This window comes from Cadophora gregata (assembly GCF_030347475.1).
Source record: "Cadophora gregata isolate MNR1 chromosome Unknown scaffold_2, whole genome shotgun sequence".
Taxonomy (NCBI): Eukaryota; Fungi; Ascomycota; class Leotiomycetes; order Helotiales; family Ploettnerulaceae; genus Cadophora; species Cadophora gregata.
The window spans coordinates 3158497-3177712 of NW_026695925.1; the positions used below are offsets into that span (position 1 = coordinate 3158497).

Genomic DNA, 19216 nt, shown 5'->3' on the forward strand with positions numbered 1-19216 from the left:
GCTACCCCCTAGTATCTATAAGCGGGCAGCTTATACTAGTGCGTGACGAATTTAATCCTATCCCTAGTAGGTATATAGATTCGTCCTTAGTATAAGAGTGTACTACTTATAGTAAAAGAGAATCCTTCGCCTAACTGCTTCTTCTATTTAGCTATAACCGGGTCGTTAGTATAGCCCTTCCAGATTTCCTCAGCGACCTAGCCTATTAAAGCTAGCTATCAGTAATTAACTATTAGCGAATCGCTATCCTTCCGTAGTACAGTGTAAGATTCGTGAGTTTTATTTGCGAGATATTCCAGTTTCCTACTCAAGGCGTTAGCCCTAGCGTTTTCCGTTCCCTTAATATAAGAAATTCGAAGTTTTATAGTAGAGAGTGTTTCATACTATCGAACCTAGTGTCAGTTTAGTTCCTTAGTAATCGTAAAGTAAATAAGATTCTTATAATCTATTAGGATCTATACTTCATAAGCAGCGCCCTTAAGATAGATCTTCTATTCGCGTACTACGTCTATAATTACTAGTAACTCTTTATCGTATATATTATAGTTAAGTTCTGCTAGTAATAGTTTCCGCGAATAGTAAGCGACTAGTTACTATCTTCCGTCCTCGCCCAGCTAGCTAAGCACAGCTCTAATAGCGTAGTCCGAAGAATCTATCTCTATACGTATTTCTTTATCAGGAGTAAATAAAGTAAGTACTAGTTCCGCGATAAAAGCCGCTTTAAGTGCCTTAAACGCCCTTCGTGCGCTATCAGACTAGTGGAATTCCTTATCCTTATAAGTTAACTCCGTAAATAGCCCGGTGATTTTCAAGTAGTCCTTAATAAATCGCCTATAGAAGTTAGTAAACCCGAGGAATAATTGTACTTCCTTAATATTCATAGGCCCTATCCACTCGATAATTACTTTAATCTTTTTAGGATCTATAGCTAATCCTGCAGTAGTAATCATATAGCCTAGGAAGATAACCTTATCTATATGGAAGTTACACTTCTCTAATTTAAGTAACAAGTAGGCGTCCTCTAGCCTCTAGAGAATAGCTGTAACGTCCTTTATATATTACTCCTCTGATTTAGAGTAGACTAGTATATTATCCAAATAGCATATACATATTACGTCTAAGTAAGGCCGCAAAACATTATTAATTAGACGCTGAAATATAGCTAGTGCGTTAGTTAAGCTAAAGGGCATAACTATGTACTTATAGTAACCGAAATAAGTACGAAATACTATCTTTTCTTCTTCTCCCTCAGCTATCCTAACAAGGTTATACGCTCCTCGGAGGTTAAGCTAAGTGAAAATCTTAGCTCCAACGAGTCTATCCCGTAGCTCCTTAGCTAATAGTAGTGCATAACGATCCTTCTTTATAGCGTTATTCAATCGATAGTAGTCGATATATATTTATTATCTACTATCTTTCTTTTCTGCGAATAAGACATTACTCCCCTACAGAGATTTAGACTCCTAGATAAATCCCTTCGCTAGGTTTTTATCGATATATTACTTAATTATTATTAAGTCTATCGCCGAATACTCCCTAAGTAGTTAGAATATCAGTTTAATACCTAGTTCTAACTCGATCCGATAATCGTAGTCCTAGTGTTTTAGTAAGGCCTCGATACCTCGTTCCTCCTTAAATAGTGCCGTAAACTTCTTATATACTAATAGTATATCCTTTATTAGTGGACCCTTATCTTAGTGTCCGAGCTCTTCCTTAGAGGTAGCGCTAACCTCTCGAATACTTACTACTTCTGTTCCCGGTAGATAATAGCAGTCTTAGTAACAACTAAACTTAAGTTTTCCTATCTACTAATTGATAATAGGATTATACTTTTCTATCTATAGTAACCCTAGGATAATATCGTACCTTCTAATCCTAACGACATCGAATTAGATTATTTCAGAGTATCCGGCGATACCTATATAGACTAGAGCGGTCTGGACCTCAATTAGTCTATCAGAGGCGACCTTACTATCCGCTAGTACTAGGTAGTATCCCTTATCCTTTACTTCAGTTAACAGGTAGTGCTCGAGTATAATAGTAGGAGACATAAAGTTCCCTTATGCCCTAGAGTCTACTATCACCTAAAGCTTAACTCCCTTGATTTTAACCTCTAATATAAGATATTTATCTCTAATAGCGGCAAGTTACCGCACATAGAAATACTCCTAATATACGCTATAATCGAGGATACTTTCCTATACCCTTCAATTACTATAGCTTAAGCTGACCTTATATACGAGCCTTATTCCGAGTTTAGTATATATTACTAGGTTATATATCTCGTAATAGTACCGGCTATTATTATTAACATGGACCTATATCCTATTATATCAGTTCTTAGCCCTGATTTCCTATTCCTCGCCTACCTCTGGTAGCGCGCTAGTATTAAGAATAACAGTATTCTAGAGTAGTAAGTACTATATAAAGGTCGTCAGTCCTTCCTAGCTGCCGGCTATTCTCTATCCGATACGCTTATAGTCCTAGTAGACTACTTCGTACCTTACCCCCTACAGTAGACCCCCTAAGCTAATAAGGCCTAGTTCTTGATAAGTAACCCCGGTAGCTATATTAGTCCAGTAGCGAGTATTACAGCTAACCTAATACAAGCTCTCTTCTCTTTAAGTAACTTCCCAAGTTTCACCTACTCTTAGTCCTAAGAGTTCAAGTTAAGGTAGCCCTAGTTCTAGAGTTCACTCGGGTTCCTAGGCCTCCTCCTCGCTATCACTTAGTATTAGCTCTATATCGTCGTCTAGCCTAGAGCTATCGTTATCTCGATACATATAGTCCTCAGGGAGCGTGCTAACGACAGTTTACTCGAGCTAATCCACAACGCTCACGGAATCTCGCTTACTATTATTAGAATCGCCTAACTAAGTGTAGATATAATTCTCCTCGAGCTCGTCTATAGTTATATATCAATATATCGCGGCGAGTTATTATATTAGTTTATTATAAGAGCTATATCCTATTGCATTAGTATATTTCTTATCTATCCACGACTTCTTTTATCGATAAGAGCTAGCCATATAACTAGGAAAGCTACACTCGAAGCATAGCTTCTTTTCTCGTTACTCGCTTATAACTTTCTTAGATAGCCCGCCGCTATATAGCTTTCCTTAATAACTTAGCTTCCGGAACGTCGCATCGAGTTCTATTTCCCGAGGGTAGAATAGTTTCTTATTATTGCCCCCTCTTCCTTAATACATATACGTTCCGGAGCGGTATTAGCCCTTCTTCTTAAGTGCCCTCTCGTAGTTTCAGTTATTAATCTTAACAGCTATTTCGATAAGTTCTTACAAGTTAGTAAGCGCGTCCGATCTTACTATCTTATCTTTCACTCTATCTTTCAATCCTTTATAGTACTATACCCGAAGGGCGTCGTTATTCTAGCTAGTCTGATTCGCGAATTACTAGAAGGCGGTAGTATACGTAGTTACTAACTTAACCTGCTTTAGGTTCTAGATATTCTGTTCAGCAGTATAGTTCTAATCGATATCACCGAAGACACAGTTAATCCTATACTCGAAACCCTCGAAGGTTATAAAAATCTTCTAGGATTCCTTAGTTATTACCATGGAGACTCTCCTATCCTTAGTCCGGTTCTGAATATAGTCTAAGAGGAAGGTCTTAATCTAGTTGAAAGCAGATCCCTAGAGGAAGGACGAAGCCTAAAGGACTTTATTAGTCTCTATAGCGAACTAGTAACTATTAAAGCCTATATAAAGCTTAACTTACGTGAGGTATACTCTAAGCTTAGATCAGTCTCCGCTATAAAGATCCGGGGCAGCGATCTTAGGTATACTCTTTAGGTCGAAGACCTTAGCGGGAGCCGAGTAGTTATTCGACGATCCTTTAATAGAGGACATATTATCTTCGTGAGTCAGTACCTCTAACGAGAAGGTACTTAAAGTGTAACAGTCCGGTATTTACTCACTATAAATATAGAAAGCTACAGTTAATCTCTAATAATCGAGAGGTAGGTGTATCACGTAAATAAGAAGATAGTTACTAAGTATTAGAATACTATTTAAAGTTAAGCACAAAGCTCCTATCTAATAGCAGACGTGCTAGTCTTATATAGAACCTTCGTTCGCCTTAGATCCCTTAGGATACTAGATCCTTAGATCCTTAGATCCGTTTCCCTATAAGAGGATCCAGGGATCTAGGGATCTATCACGTGACCTATCGTCTACTGTAATCTAAGTAACTATTACTACCGAAGCGTGAGTATACAGCAGTACCACTCGCTATCCTGTATTATTCCCTAGCTAGTACTACCCTATCGATAGTACCGCTCCCTTATTGGTACTAATGCCCCTATAGTACTACTAATAGTTTTATTATCATATAGGTGCCAACTAAACCGTAGCGCCAAGGGTTCGTAACACTAAGCGAGGTATAAGAGCCTTTAGAGGGGGATTTAAGGCGCTAGGGATTTTTTTTAATTTAAAACTTTTAACTTTCTTTTAAAAAAAATAATAACTTCCCTATATTCCGCGCTATAACAACTAAATCACTACGTAGATATAACAGTTCACTATAAATAATAAGGGAGATATAAGTATAAGCTTAGTCGAAGTACTTATAGAAGATAAATTACTAGCTTTTACTAATTTTAATAAAGTAGTTATATATCTAGATAGGATCCCGCTATAAGACTAGTATAATACTTAGTTAAGAGTCCTAGAGACTATAATAATATACTATAATAGGGCTAGGGAACTTATTAAGTAAGTATATAAGTATATAGAAAAGTCAGGAGTATTCCGGATCTATATATTAGAGGACGAGTTTTACTAGTCTTAGATAGAAGTTCGAGTTATAATTATTAATAATATAAAGAAGAGAAATAAATAAAGTAAAGCTTATAAGAGTATAGTAAAGAACTAGATAGACCTGGAAGTACTAGCTTAGCTAGCGACTAAGTTAAGGGAATTCGTAAGTTACTACTAATAAGCCTCTATAAAGATATCTATTAAGAAAGCTAGATTATAGATTAACTTAGAAATCTGAAGATAAGTCTTAGGGCTACCTTATTAAGGGATATCTAAAGTAAAGGAAGTTACTATAATAGATATAACTTATATAATAAGCGTAAAAACAAGAGAAGAGAAAGTAAGGAAGTTATTAGAGAGGGAATAAAGAAGTATTAGAATATAAGTTAGTATAAGAGGCTTTATAGAAGAAGAGGTATTTATAAAGGAATTAGAAGATATACCTATAGCTATAAGTAAGAAGAAAGGGAGCCCTAATAATATTAATCATTTAGTTCACTTAGCGAGAGAAATTATTATAAGCGCTATAGTAGCCCTAGCTCCCTAACTGCGTTAGTCCCGGCGCTAGGAGGAAATAAGCGAGGCTATAAAAGAGTTTAGGTTTATATATAAGGAAGAGGCCGAGATTAATAAGAAAGAGATTAACTTAGTTAAGAAAGAACTAAAGGAATAAGAAAAGTAAGAGGTTAATAAAGAGAGCGGAAATAAGTAGAAGTATAGCTATAAGAAGGACGTAACTACTAACTAGAAAACTATAATAAGAGAAAAGAAAGTTCTACTAATTATAGTAATAATAAAGCTCCTAAGTAAGATACTAGGATTTCAGCGAGTTTACTATAGTTACTTACGATTAATAGTAGAGCATATAAGTCTCTATATAAAATAGCTCCCGGAAAGTTTAGCTATTAAGAGATTACGTATTATATATAATAAGAGATTAGAAATCAGAAAGCTGAAGATAGACCTAGAGACTTATATTTAGTTTTATATAGCTAATCGCCCTCCCTGCTTATTAGATAAGCTTAGGCTTTATAAATTTTATAAGAAAAAGGGGCTTAAATTATTCGATTATAATTAAAAGCTAATTCTAAATAGCTAGGATCTAATAATCTTATTATAGTAAGAAGAGAATAAATAAGTTATTCGCTTTCTCTTTAAATAGTAGTTTAGTTCCTCTCTTAGGAAGTAAATCTATAACAAATTAGATATATACTAGTACTACTTATAAGAGATTAATAGGTATAAGAATATTAGATAGCTACAGAATATATTTTTTTTAGTAACTTAGTAGCTTATATACTAAGACCCCGCTTATTATATACTATATATAGCTCTTCGTCCTAATAAGAAGTGGAGACTAGTTAGTTACCTCTACTATACTAAATATACTATACTAGGAGATAGAACCTTTTTCTATTATATTAATTTAAATATTAATAATATACTTACTACTAATTAAGAAGCTACTATAATTTAAGGTAATATCTCGCTAGATTAGGAGGATAAGGATAATTATACTTTCTATTATCCGGGGATATAATATAAGCTAGGCGAGTAGTAAGCGCGTATTTATAAGCGAGGATAGGATATTAACTATTACGTTTACTAAATTATAGACTAAATATTTACTTAAGAGGATATAAAGGTCTTAAGAGTAGATTAGGTTAGGACTCCTTATAGCTCTAGAGATATACGGATTACGCTACTAAAGATCTTATACGAGTTAACTAAGCTTATTATAAAAGTTCATCAGACTATCTTACTATAGTTTATTATAATTTAGGATAATAAGGAAACCTTAGAGGTTATAGAAAGGGGAACTTAGAAAGATCTAGCTAACTTCTATTAAGATTTCACTATACCCTTAGCTACCCTATTAGGCCTTATAAATTAGTACAGAGTAATTCCCTTTTAATTCACTACTATAGTTAAGCTTTCCGGGTTAAGGGCTCTATCTAATACTCTAGTTACTTAATAATAATAGAGTTCTCTAGTAGTAATAGCTTAGAGAAACGTTCTATTAAGGGAGGATTAAGTAGTAACTTATACCTTTATTAATAAGTAAAGAGCTAAGGTACTAGTCGTAGCTATAGAGGCTTTTAAGATAGTAAGGAGAGTAAAGAAAGAAGCGTTTAAAGAGAAGTCCTTTTATTACTTAAAGAAAGTATTAGAGGCTATAAGCGTCCTAATAGGAAAAGTAGAGTATAATACTAATTAGCTAAGTAAAGAAGTAATAGAGATCACGTTAAAAGAGGGCCTATTATTTATAAAGGAGGCTAAGGAGTATTTAGTAGTAAGTATAGGCGATATAATAGAGGTAGATAGTTAAGAGAAGTGTTCATGTATTTCTTTTATTTATACGATATATCAGAGGATATAGTCAGGGGGCGACTACTTAATTAAAGGGGGATATATATAGTAGAGTAGTATAGTTCTAAGTCGGAAGATAGTTAGCTTATTCTATAAAGTTATATAAATAAGTATAATAGCGTGTAATAAATATATTATCTTCTCTCTCCTACTCTTACTACCTGTTTAGTTAGTAGTCCTCTACGTCCCTGCTTACTATACACTTTGACGGCACTACCCCACTCCTTTATAGTATATCTAGAGATAGTTAGTTGCTTAGTCCTACCTTATATTCAGATGTCTTAAGCGAGGTAAGTTAGCCTATTAATAGTTATATTAAAATAAATAGAGTAAGTGGATCTGATTAAGGCCTTCTGCTATAAGCTTATCGCGATTAGTCCTTAGATAGGACTAGTCTCCTTAATAGTAATTAGATAATTTAATTAAGGTTACAAGGGACTAGTTCATATTATCTTAGTCTAGGAGGAATAAGGGCCTATTCCTTTACTAGGTAACTAGGGCCCTTAGCTACCTCTTATACTTAAATATTAGTATTAATAGTTAGCTTATAATAGTATAGTAGTATAATAATATAGGATAATAGATAATAAGTTAAATAAGTTATAATAATTAAGTTATAGCGATATATCTTATAGTGCGGCTAGTATAGAAGCTAGCCCCTGGCGTAGTATATATAGATAACTTATATCGCGCTTATTAGCTATTACTAGAAACATAAGAGTAATAAATAGGGAAAAAAAGATAATAGTTATCTAGTATAGAAAAAAATAATAGTTATATAGTATAAATAAGGCGGCTTTAAATAATACCTAAAGTAAGTAAGCAGTTATACCGGAGGTCTATTAATACTCTTTTATAATATTAGGTAACTTTTCTATAGTAGTAAGAGGTTAAGGTTACCTATAATATATTATAAAAGAATAGTGAGAGATAGTACCTTAAGTACTATTATAAACTAACCTTAGGTAGTATTAAAGTTTAACCTTAAAGTTCTATAAAGGTAGATTAGTTTTATAAAATAATAAGGAATATTAGAGTATAATATACTTGCTCATATTTATAAGGCTACTTTTAAGAGGGAGAGGAGCTACTAGAGTAGCTTTGAGATTAATAGATAGAGCTAGTATAAAGGCCTTAGGATAATAGATAAGAGCTATTAAAGTAGCTTTAATTCGGTAAAAGTAGAAAGTAAGATAAGCTATTAAAGTGACCTTAAGATAAAAGTAATAAAAACCTAAGAATATAATTAGCTTAGTTAACTATAATTAGAGAGAGTACTTCCTAAGTTAGCTAAGGCTATTATATTAGTAGCTTATAGCTTAATAGAGCTAAATAGGATTATTCCCGAGATACTTTAACTCTTTCACCTGCTATTTAGTAACTTAGAAATTATAAGGGAGATAGAGTAGCTTAATATTAATATATAAAGTATAGTATCTTACTATATTACCTTTAGGACGTAGTAGTATAAAGCTTATAATAGTAGAGTTAATTAGTTACTAGGAGGTAATAGAAGAAGTAAGTACTAGAGAGGATCTATTAGTATATCTATCTAGTACTAGAGCTTAAGCAAGTAAGGAGGAGAACTATTAAGATAGTTAGCTAAAGAAATAAGTAATAATATACTTTTAAGGATTAAAGATATATAAAGTTAATATAAATAAGGAAGAATAAAAATAAAAGAGTATCTAAGAGAGGTATTAAGAAAGAAGTAGAGTTATTAAAGTTATTAAAAGAGAGGAAAAAGTAGAAGGAAAGAGAGAGGGAGAGATAAGATTATATAAATATAAGAGGCAGAAAGGTTACTACCTAATTAACTAGTAAAGATCTTACCTCTTACTTATTATAACTATACTTCACTTTACTAAAGTAAAGATATTCACTAGTCTTTAGAATTCTCTAAAAGAGGTTAGAGACTTAGAAAAGAGTTAACTTTAGAAGGTATTAATTTCTAGATCGAAGGATATATTCGCCCTTTACTTAATATAACTTAGTAATATCTTAATTTACTTTAATATACTTTAATATAGCTCTATAATAGGTTAATTTACTTTAACTTACTTCTAGGAACTCTTAGATATTAGTCGCGGATATATCGTAGGCTAGATAGAACTCTAGAATAGGTCTATATACTTTAATACTTATAAGTATAACTCGCTAATATCTTATTACCTTATTATACTTATAATATAGAAATATCACTAGTTCTAATATATTACTATTATTTCTATATTATATAAGAGGATATAATAAAGTCGGTTTTATATAGTAATAGTATATATAAAGTTACCTAGGTAGGTAGATACTAAAGTACTTTATATAGTAGTCTCGCCTAGTATAGCTCTATAATAGGTTAATTTACTTTAACTTACTTAGAAATACCGATCGCTAATATCTTATTAGCTTATTATAATATATAACTAGGGAACCTCGCTAGCTTTAATATTTTAATATCTTTACCCTGATATATATTCTTACTATTACAGTTTTATTATACTCCTTTCCTATAGTTAATTAGATAATTGTTCTAATACTTAGAAATAATAAGATTAAATAGATAAGCGTAGCTAATACCTTTAAAGCTTTCACGAAAAAACTAAGACCGGTGTAGTTATAAAAGCTGTTTCTAGCGTACTAATCTAACTCTTACGGAAAGGATTAAGACTATATGTAATATACTACTCTTAAAGCTATATAGTATTATAGATACTACTTATAATAAGCTTTTACTATATAATAAAGTTATATCTTTATATTTAAAACGAATATTAAAGCACTTTTCCCTAAACTAAGATTATACCTCTTAGGAAAAGTAAGTATCTACTCTAAGAAAGCTAATATTTAATAAAGGAGATATTATCTTAATTACTTGTATAAGCTTTAGTAAGAGTATTATATTTTAATTATATTATATTCTTACTTAGCTTATCTGCCTCTAGATAACTTTACTAAATCGACTTAGTGAAAAATACCTTTTTAATATTAAACTACTCGGAGTAACTAAACTATATCTCTTAATAAACAAGACTAAGTATAATAACGATTTGCTATTATAGTATATTATAGATAGTATATATAATTATATTCTATTATCTCCTGAGTAAGCTATCTCTAAGGACTTCTGTAAAATCCTGAAATTACCTAGCTTTAATAGCAGGGTTAAGCTTATAGCTATTAACAAGCTATATTTCGTTAAGTAATAGAAGGACTTCTAAGTATAATTTACTATATTAGGAGAGCTCTGATTAATACTACCTAAAAATACCGTATGGTTTAGATATATAGTAATACTACCTTTAGATATATTATATTAAATACTTTATATAGTAAGCTTTAAGAAAGTTATTATAGAGCTATTACTATATATAACTACTATTATTTATACTTTAATCGATAGGCAGGATATATCCCTAGTAGTTATACTTATCTTACGAAAGAAACTTACTATTTTCAACTGATTATACTACTTACTAGACTAAGCTATTAAAGTTAATACGTAAGAAATTATACCTGAGAAGATTCTTAAGACGATTATCTTTATTAATAGTATTAAGTAATACGAGTAACTTACACGTTAGCTATAATACTACCTTATATTAAAGATAGCTACTTAGTTAGAAAGATATTATACAAATAATACCTTAGATAGTATTATTAAGATTATATAGACTTTCTACTCTTAGGTTTCTTAATTAGATAGAGATTTAAGATATAATACTTTTCGTGTCTTAAGTTCTACTTATAGACTTATAATCGCTATAACCTTAATAGAAACTAGGATAAATATTCTAGATATTAGATAAGTAGTAATATAAAAGTTACTAATTAATCTAATACTAAACGAGCTCTAGTAGCGAGTAGGATATAACAGTTAAGGAGAAGGATATACCTACGAGGTATATGTATTTATACTATATTAGGTGATAGATAATAAAAGGAAATATCTAGAACTAAAAGCTATAAGTTCTAATACAGCTCTAAGTCCTAAGGTTTTATTATAAAAGCTAGTGTACTAAAACTTTTATTATTTATTACCCGGGAATCGTATTATAATACAGACTTAGTCTAGACTTAGAGAGACTACTTCTATTAGCGAGGTACTAGATAATATATATTTAAGTGATATTAAATCAGTTAATAGTAATAAGAGTACTATAAGTAATACTAATAAAGCTAAACCGACTAATACTATAGATAATAGTAAAAGGCTTAAAGTATAGACTTAGTCTAAAATAAGATCTAGAGATAACCTACTTACTATATATAAAGAAGTATATAATATAGCGTATTAGCGGAATATATTACTAAAGCTCTTAAGTGAATATCTGCTCCTAATTAAGAAGAGAAACTATCCTTTAAAGTGTAACTATTATATAGGGTATAACCCCGACTTAACCTCTCTTTTAATAGAGTTATTACCTAGGTCTTATATAGGACTAGATATGCCGAGGAAGAGTAGCTATAGAGCTTTTATTCTCTAGATATTAAAAGAATAGTATACTAAGTATACTTTTCTCTTTAACTCCTTATTCCTAAATAGTTATTTTTATCTAGGGCTTAAGATATTTATACTAAGCTTTACTATTCTTATATTAGCTATAGTATATACTAATTAGAAGTCTAATTATAAGAAGCTTAACTAATTGATATAAGATAAGTTAATTATAAAAGTTCTTTAGCTTAATAAATAAGAATATAAAGAGAGCTAGAGAGTAAGCTTATTAAATAGGCTATTAATTCTCTATAAAGTAGTTAAGGAGGAAGTATAAAAGGAAAGAATATTAAGAGCTATAAAAAAGAGAGCTAGTAAAGAGTATACTACTAAAAGTAATTGAACTAGCGATTCTCTTATACTTACTCCTGATATAATTTAGTTTTTATAAGGTCTAGCGCTTATTATATTAAACAATAAAGTACTATCGCCTTCTCCTTATACTCTACGAACTTTATCCTATTACTAATTAATATTACTAATCCCTTTATAACTATCCCTATTAGTAAAGGATATAAATATAACATTAATCCTAAGTCTAGGTAAGATTAATTAGTTACTAAGAGTATATTAATCGCGCTATTTAACTCCTTTACTAAAGCGCCCTTCAGTATTACTTATAAATAGCCTAATAATAAGATAAGCTATTAAATAGTAAATACAGGTATCTCTAAGTGAAAGGTATATATAAGAAATACTGAAAAATAAATATCTAGCTAATACTAAGGGAGGACTTAAGAGGACTAGTAAATAGCTTAGTCTATTATACTAATATAATAAGAGACGCTAAGGAGGAAGTACTAGTTAGTAAGTAGATATAGTGCCTAGGGAGTAAGTTAAAGTAAGTAGGCTAATTAGAGACTTAGATATAAGGAAAAGAAGTAAGGTAAGCTAACTATAATACTAATACTTAATATAAGTACTAAATATTAATACCCGGATAGTAATCCGAAGTAAATTAAAGTAAGTGAGCTAATAGGAGATAAGATAATATATAATATAATTTAATTAATACTAAAAAACTAGAGTATAGATAAGAAACTGAAGTAAGTTAAAGTAAATAAAATAGATATAAAGTAGTAGCTAGTATCTACCTTAATACTTGAACTTATATAACTCTTATAAGTAATAACTTATTAAATAAAGAGTAATATAATATTACTCGCTATAATTATCTTACTCTATTAAGGGGTTAGCGGTAATATCTAAGCGTGTAGTTAAGAAATAATAGAGGTGTTTCTAGCTGAAAAGGCGTGAATATATAAGCGTAGGAACGCCTACTTAGCTATAACTTTATTAATTAATAAGCTATAATTAAAATGATAATATAAGGCGACTCTATATACTTTTCTTATCCTTAGATATTAATTCGTATTATATAAGAATACGTAGTTAAGAAATCGTAGAGATATTTCTAGCTAAAAAAAAGTAAGTATAAAAGTATAGGAACGCCTACTTAGCTATAACTTTATTAATTAATAAGCTATAATTAAAAGGATAACGTAAGGCGACTTTATATACTTTTCTTATCCTTAGATATTAATTCGTATTATATAAGAATATATAGTTAAGAAATCATAGAGGTGTTTCTAGCTGAAAAAAGGTAAGGGTCTATATTAAGTAACGCCTACTTAGATATAACTTTATTAATTAATAAGATATTATAAAAAGAATAATAGGAGGTAATTAGATATATCTTTTTAATTCTTAGAAGATATTTAGGTCTATATATAGAGTTGTTATTAGAAAATACTAGGGAGGTTTCTAGTTAGACTATTCTACTAAGTGCGAGTAAGAAATTAATACTTTAGTCTTAGTATATATATTTCACTCTTAAGGAAATCGATATAAGTAAAAATAAATATTTTATTAAATAGATAAATAGATTACTTACTATCTATAATATACTTAAAGTTATTTAAATAGTTGTATATTAAGTTATAGTAAAGTAACTAAAGAATTAAGGTTAGCTTAAAATTAATCTCTATATAGATTAGTACTATTTTCCTTTAGATACTTTATAGCAAGAAAACCTACCTGAACCTATATATTACCTAATTAAGTAGTAGTATAGCGCTAAAGAGTAAGTTGAAGTAAATGAACTAATAAATAGTCTGTGTATAGTAAGTAGAGGTAAATGGACTAATAGTGATAATAGGTCTATGCGTACCTAGGCGGGCGGTTTTCAAGTAAGAAGTAGCTGTCTGAGATAATTCCCTATAACGATCCGGCGGATCCATTCATGCGATCACGCACGTGTGTTCGGAGATCGTTCCCATCTGAGCTTACTTTCAGATTCCTGCATCTCCAGTTCCTGTATTAGTTCGATTTGAGCAGCTGTTGGTGATGATTGTGACATAGGAGCAACACCTATTCCCAGGTGGCTCACCTGTTGTTTCAATAATACGAAAATTTGCTTCGTGTTAAGATGAGCATCAAGAGCGATCTCAAAATTGTGAATTAGAGATACAAGTGTTCCAAGTTTGGTGATGTACAAAGTTGAGAGCAAGAGAGGGTTACGGTTGCCTTCCGAGTGGGCGTATTCTGCATTTGTGAACCTGCTCAGAAAGTGGAATGAAAATCTAAGCTTCCCCCCACGTCCAATAATGAATCTCCCCAGACTATAATACCCGTTATTGGTGCGTATTTGAGTTTATAGTGGGTATCCAATGATCAATTGTGGCATGTCAAGCTCCATACGATGTGTACAGAAGCTCCACCTTCTATGCCCAGAAATCATTTATGTCCGATCTGGAACTCCTCCGCGATGTTTGTCTGCTTTGTCATAACAATAATCTTCTTTCCCATGGCACCCTGCAGAAGCGTTTACAAGCCGTGATTTTGGCGAGTCTGACTTGACTCGGGAGGTAGACAACGCTGGCATCATTCGTTTCGATGCGGTTTGGTACAGCACTTCGGGGAACGCACTACCCGTTTCGGGCCCACCTATTGCGAAAGGGAGGAACGCCTAGCAAAATCTTATCTTCGGAACTAGAATCAATGGCCCATGTGGATCCGGGACGTATTCATATGAAGTCGAGCCCGGCTTCGTGTGTTGTGGAAAGTCGAACCGTTCTCGATGTTTCCGAAGTGCGACTTTCAATGACTGGTGAGGAGGGGTCAGGCTATATACTTCTAGCAGAAGCCAGTTGAGACTAATACATTGGATCAATCGACATTCAACATTATTGATACGATGGCAGCTGAAAATCGAGGGCCTGAATTGGCCGCGGTCATCATTTTTCTCATGGTGTTCTCGCTTGTTACTGTTGGGTTGAGGTGTTACACGATGGGATATATCCTCAAGCGATTCTTTGCTGAAGACTGGCTGTCTGTCGTTACACTTGTAAGTCTCAGCTCCAACAAATTAACAGGAACTCAAGCTGATGTATTGGCAGGCGCTATACATGTTTTACTCAATATCGGCACTTATTTCAATTCGCTGGGGTCTTGGCCAACATGTTGCAAATGTACCGGAAGATCACCACCCGATCGCACTGTTCTGGAAGTACATCAGCCAGTGTATCTATGTACTCATATCAGTCCTCGTCAAGTACATCGTTGGACTGCTCCTCCTCCGGATTTGTTCTCGACAGAAATGGCAGCGCGTTACCATCTGGACACTTCTCGGAGTTGTCACTGTCTTCAACATGTTCTACGTCTTCATTGTTATCTTCCAGTGCATGCCGATCCCATTCTACTGGTATCGCTACAGCCCTAATCCACCTGTTACTGGGAAGTGTAATCACTCAAAACTTGCCACCATTCCGACGTATGTCAGTTTGGTCTTGAACGTACTCTCTGACTGGATCCTGGCGCTGCTACCTATCTCCGTCGTTTGGAACTCAAACATGGATAGAAATACGAAGATTTCTGTCGTCGCTGTTTTAGCTATTGGATCAATGTGAGTTCAAAATCATTTGTCCTATGGATTCACGCTAATTAATGATTCAGTGCATCATTTGCAACAGTAGCCCGCATTCCATACGCCAAGCAACTTCTATCGAACCCAGACTATTTATACAATTTCACCGATCTCGCGATCTGGAGTACGGTCGAGATTGGACTGGCACTGAGCGCGTCATCGCTGGCAACGCTCAAGCCCCTTTTCCGGAAACTCAATATTCTTGCCTCGACACGAAGTGGTAGTCGATTGGGTGTTGGAAGAAGCGGATTAGGAACAAGTGGTCGAGGAACAAAAGATGCAGGCGATTCAGCATGGCACTCTCGAAAGAGATCGATTCCTTTTACGCCTCGAAACTTTACTGAGCTCAAGGATGAGGAGAATGAGTTAGGTATTATACAAATAGCAGTGGAGAAGACTACGCTGAATAGTGCGGTCGTTCAAGATCCCTTCATTTCCGTTCCACTGGCTTCACATCCGCCGAGTCGGCCTGCAAGACCTGAATTCAAGAACTTCAATTTTTAATGACCGCTATGTAGCTGAATTTAATTCCTGTTGACTTCGCCATCATCTAAGCGCCGTGCATGCTTGTGACTCGTTCTTGGGGTCATCGTAACGCGAAACACGAAATCAGGAACTCGATCAAGCTGACTTGATTCAAAGGCTTGATGAGCTGCTTCACGATGTGCAAAATCCTGAATTTGCACAGCGGGTGCACTTTGGTGAGAAACGCAGAAGTGGGCAGTATAAAGAAAGCTAAAGACAACCCTCACCACATGAGAGTAAGGTAGCTGAGTAAACACCAAGCCTGACACTAGACCATTCGCTTATTTTGTAGCGCCATGCAAGCACTAGGTAGGCATTCAAGTACCTAGCTCTGACGTCTCCCACGAGACGCGATTTCAAACCTCACCTTTCAAATTAGATCTTCTCAATATCCCTTTGCAGCCTCCAGCTACTCCTGGACGCGATCTTGAGGCAATCACATCGATCTCGCGTCTTTCCCTCTCCAAGCTTGTGCAGGCACGATTCTAGTGATCGACGCAGTAGAGCCATCATCATCATGGCTATACAAGGAGAAGGAACAGACTCAATTGAACAGACCATGCCTGGTCTTACCCCGAAGGACAATTTGAAGCAAGAAACAAGCGACGACTCAGAGGCAGGAAGCTTTTTAGATGACGATACGGAGAACTTTCTGCCATGTGGATGGACAGGTAGTGCGAAGAAGAAGACCCCGTCTGATTACAAGTCTCGAAAACGTGGAGCGATCAATATCAAGGCAGATAAAGTCAAGTGCCCATCACCAGCTCTGACTATTGTCAAGAAACTAAGTCTCCACGAAGACCACTACCCAACCTCCAGCCTAACCTCATTAGACGCCAGTGTCTCGTCAATTTCTGTCGGTGACAGTGGGTCTACAATCCTGGCATCTTCAACAGCTGAGCCTTCTGCAAAATCAACTGCTGCTGCCACTGACTGGCACTACCACCAAGTCCAAGCAAAGTACCGTGACTATTGGGCGACTTCAAGTACCAGCTTCAATGATTCGCCAAGCACGCACACCGAGCGAAGTCCTACAAGGGCAAATCAAATCTCTCAAGTACGAAGTTGAAAAGAAAGATCGGGATGTCAAGTCTGCAAATCAGAGAGCAGCAGCTTCAGAAATGGCACGGGGCAAAGCGAATCACGACAAGGCCAAGATCGAGAAGGAGCTGGAAGAAAAGACAAAAGCCCTTGAGAGAGCCCTACAAGCCAATCCAAATTCTTAAGGAACGAGACGAAATCGAAGGACAACGTCAAAAGGGAACTTCGGAGCTGAAAAAGCTGCGCGAGAAGCACGAGGCTTTGGTGAAGAGACTCTGTGAGTCTGAGAAAAAGCTTAGCGCAACTGAGGAAGACTTGACAAATGCCAATGCTCGTATAAACATGATTGCAATCGAAAAAAGTGGTTTGGATCTCGCGATTGGGGCCCTCAATCGAGCAGCTAGAAATCACAACAGTACGATACAGAGGGCAAAAGCCGAACTACGCCAAGAGCAAAAAATTAGCGCTGCGCTGCAAGCAGAGAATAGCGACCTGAGAGCTCAATTGACAGTTTCCCAAGCAATGTCGAACCTCTTTGCAGCATCTACCAGGGCATCCTCTGAGACTCAAACTGCAATTGCTGATCTAAGAAACCTCCAAAGATCAAACGATCGACTGAATCGAGATTACAGTCAACTCGTACGCGATTATGATGAAGCTAAGAAGGCTAGAGACTTGATGGAGACAGAATACCGTGATGTCTTGAGACGTCAGACGGCACTTGAAAAGATTCTCGATGCATCGAAAGAGACTGTCAGACTAAAAGATCAACTTATTTCCCACTTGACGTCGGAAAATTCAGACTTGAAGCAGAACAAAGATCTGCTTGGCCCACTTGTCAAGATCGGTGTCGATATCCGGCTTCGAAATCTCGAATTTGCACGGGAGACCACCCTTGACGTTCCGTCCAGCGATCTTGACAGAGCAATTATTCTCAGTGGAAACGTAGCTGCTCATCGTGCGAATGGCGCCGTCGATGCCGCTATTTTTGAAGCTGGATTAGTACCGGATGGCTGCATTGAGGAAGCTTCAAAGGTCTTCATGAGCCTGTATCTCTGCCAACCATCACAGTATCCTACTCAGTGGGGCTCTCAAATAAAAAGAGTTCTAGACTGTCGAGCTACCATCAAAACTGTCAAGGCTGTGGCTGGATCTGCCGGCTGCTCGAACCTTGAGAATGAGCATTCAAGCCTGGACCTAGAGCTTTGCACACTACATGACGACATGTGGGTCAAGGAAGATTTTCAAGCTGATCCAAGTGTTGAAGAGCGACTGTTAGGACTGGAAGAGATCACAGAAGATATTGTTGATATCAAGAGGAGCAAAGGTGGTCGTCGAAGAAGAGCTCGCTTTAGCGTAAGTTCTATATATGCGGCCTTGAGACATTGACTTACTCATTCGGCTGACAGGATGTTGATTACTACAGCTACGATGATGATGATGATGAATGATCATGCTACGGATGAAATGTTTGATTCTTGTACCATGAGTCTGCTGGAGTATGCTTGCGAGACTGCGAGTTGAGCAACGAACGATCCAGCCGGGAATGTTCAATTTAATGTACTCTAAATATGTTTCGAAACTTCATAAGTCCAACCGCCTTGATAACGACAAACGACCAGACGGCCCAAAAAGATGTCCAAGCAATTCGTTCTCAGATAGAAACCAAGAGACGTGGAATTCCTAAAGCACGGGGAACAAAGCAAGAGCTCGATTGAACAATGGTGCACACAATTCTGTCAATAGCAGCGATCGTGCGTGCTTCTTGGTGGTGGCTGGATGTTGCTGGATGGGCGGACAATCTCCTAATCTACCTCGAGAGTCGTGACTCGACAAGAAGTTAGCTTTTTGATGTAGCTCAATCGAAGAGAATGAATATTGAGTGAACCGTTCCAACACAGCTCGCTTAAACTTGTTGACATTCCGGCTTTTTTTGGTAGCTTGGCAGCCACCATGACCATTGAGGAAAACTGTCCACTAATTAGTCAACAAGATTGGAAGTATGCTTTATCTTTTATGTCACATTCGTAATTGACTTCGTAGAGGTAATCTCAAATGGTCGTGTTACCTTCTCGAAACCTTGGT

At 35.0% G+C, this 19216-nt stretch overlaps 3 protein-coding genes across 3 annotated transcripts; all 3 read left to right on the plus strand.

Annotated features, from left to right (window-relative positions):
- Window positions 1-14836: 14836 nt before the first annotated feature.
- Window positions 14837-16069, plus strand: ONS95_008318 (uncharacterized protein; the record flags this gene model as incomplete). The annotated part of the gene is made up of 3 exons (XM_058501871.1): window positions 14837-14986; window positions 15039-15544; window positions 15595-16069. The coding sequence occupies 3 exons, from the start codon at window positions 14837-14839 to the stop codon at window positions 16067-16069; spliced, it is 1131 nt and encodes a 376-aa protein (XP_058363193.1).
- A 538-nt stretch (window positions 16070-16607) lies between these two features.
- On the plus strand, window positions 16608-17159 carry ONS95_008319 (uncharacterized protein; the record flags this gene model as incomplete). Its single annotated transcript, XM_058501872.1, has 1 exon — window positions 16608-17159. The coding sequence occupies one exon, from the start codon at window positions 16608-16610 to the stop codon at window positions 17157-17159; it is 552 nt and encodes a 183-aa protein (XP_058363194.1).
- A 14-nt stretch (window positions 17160-17173) lies between these two features.
- ONS95_008320 (uncharacterized protein) lies at window positions 17174-18582 on the plus strand (the record flags this gene model as incomplete). Its single annotated transcript, XM_058501873.1, has 2 exons — window positions 17174-18487; window positions 18541-18582. 2 exons carry the CDS (start codon window positions 17174-17176, stop codon window positions 18580-18582), a joined length of 1356 nt encoding a protein of 451 aa, XP_058363195.1.
- Between the last annotated feature and the right edge of the window lie 634 nt (window positions 18583-19216).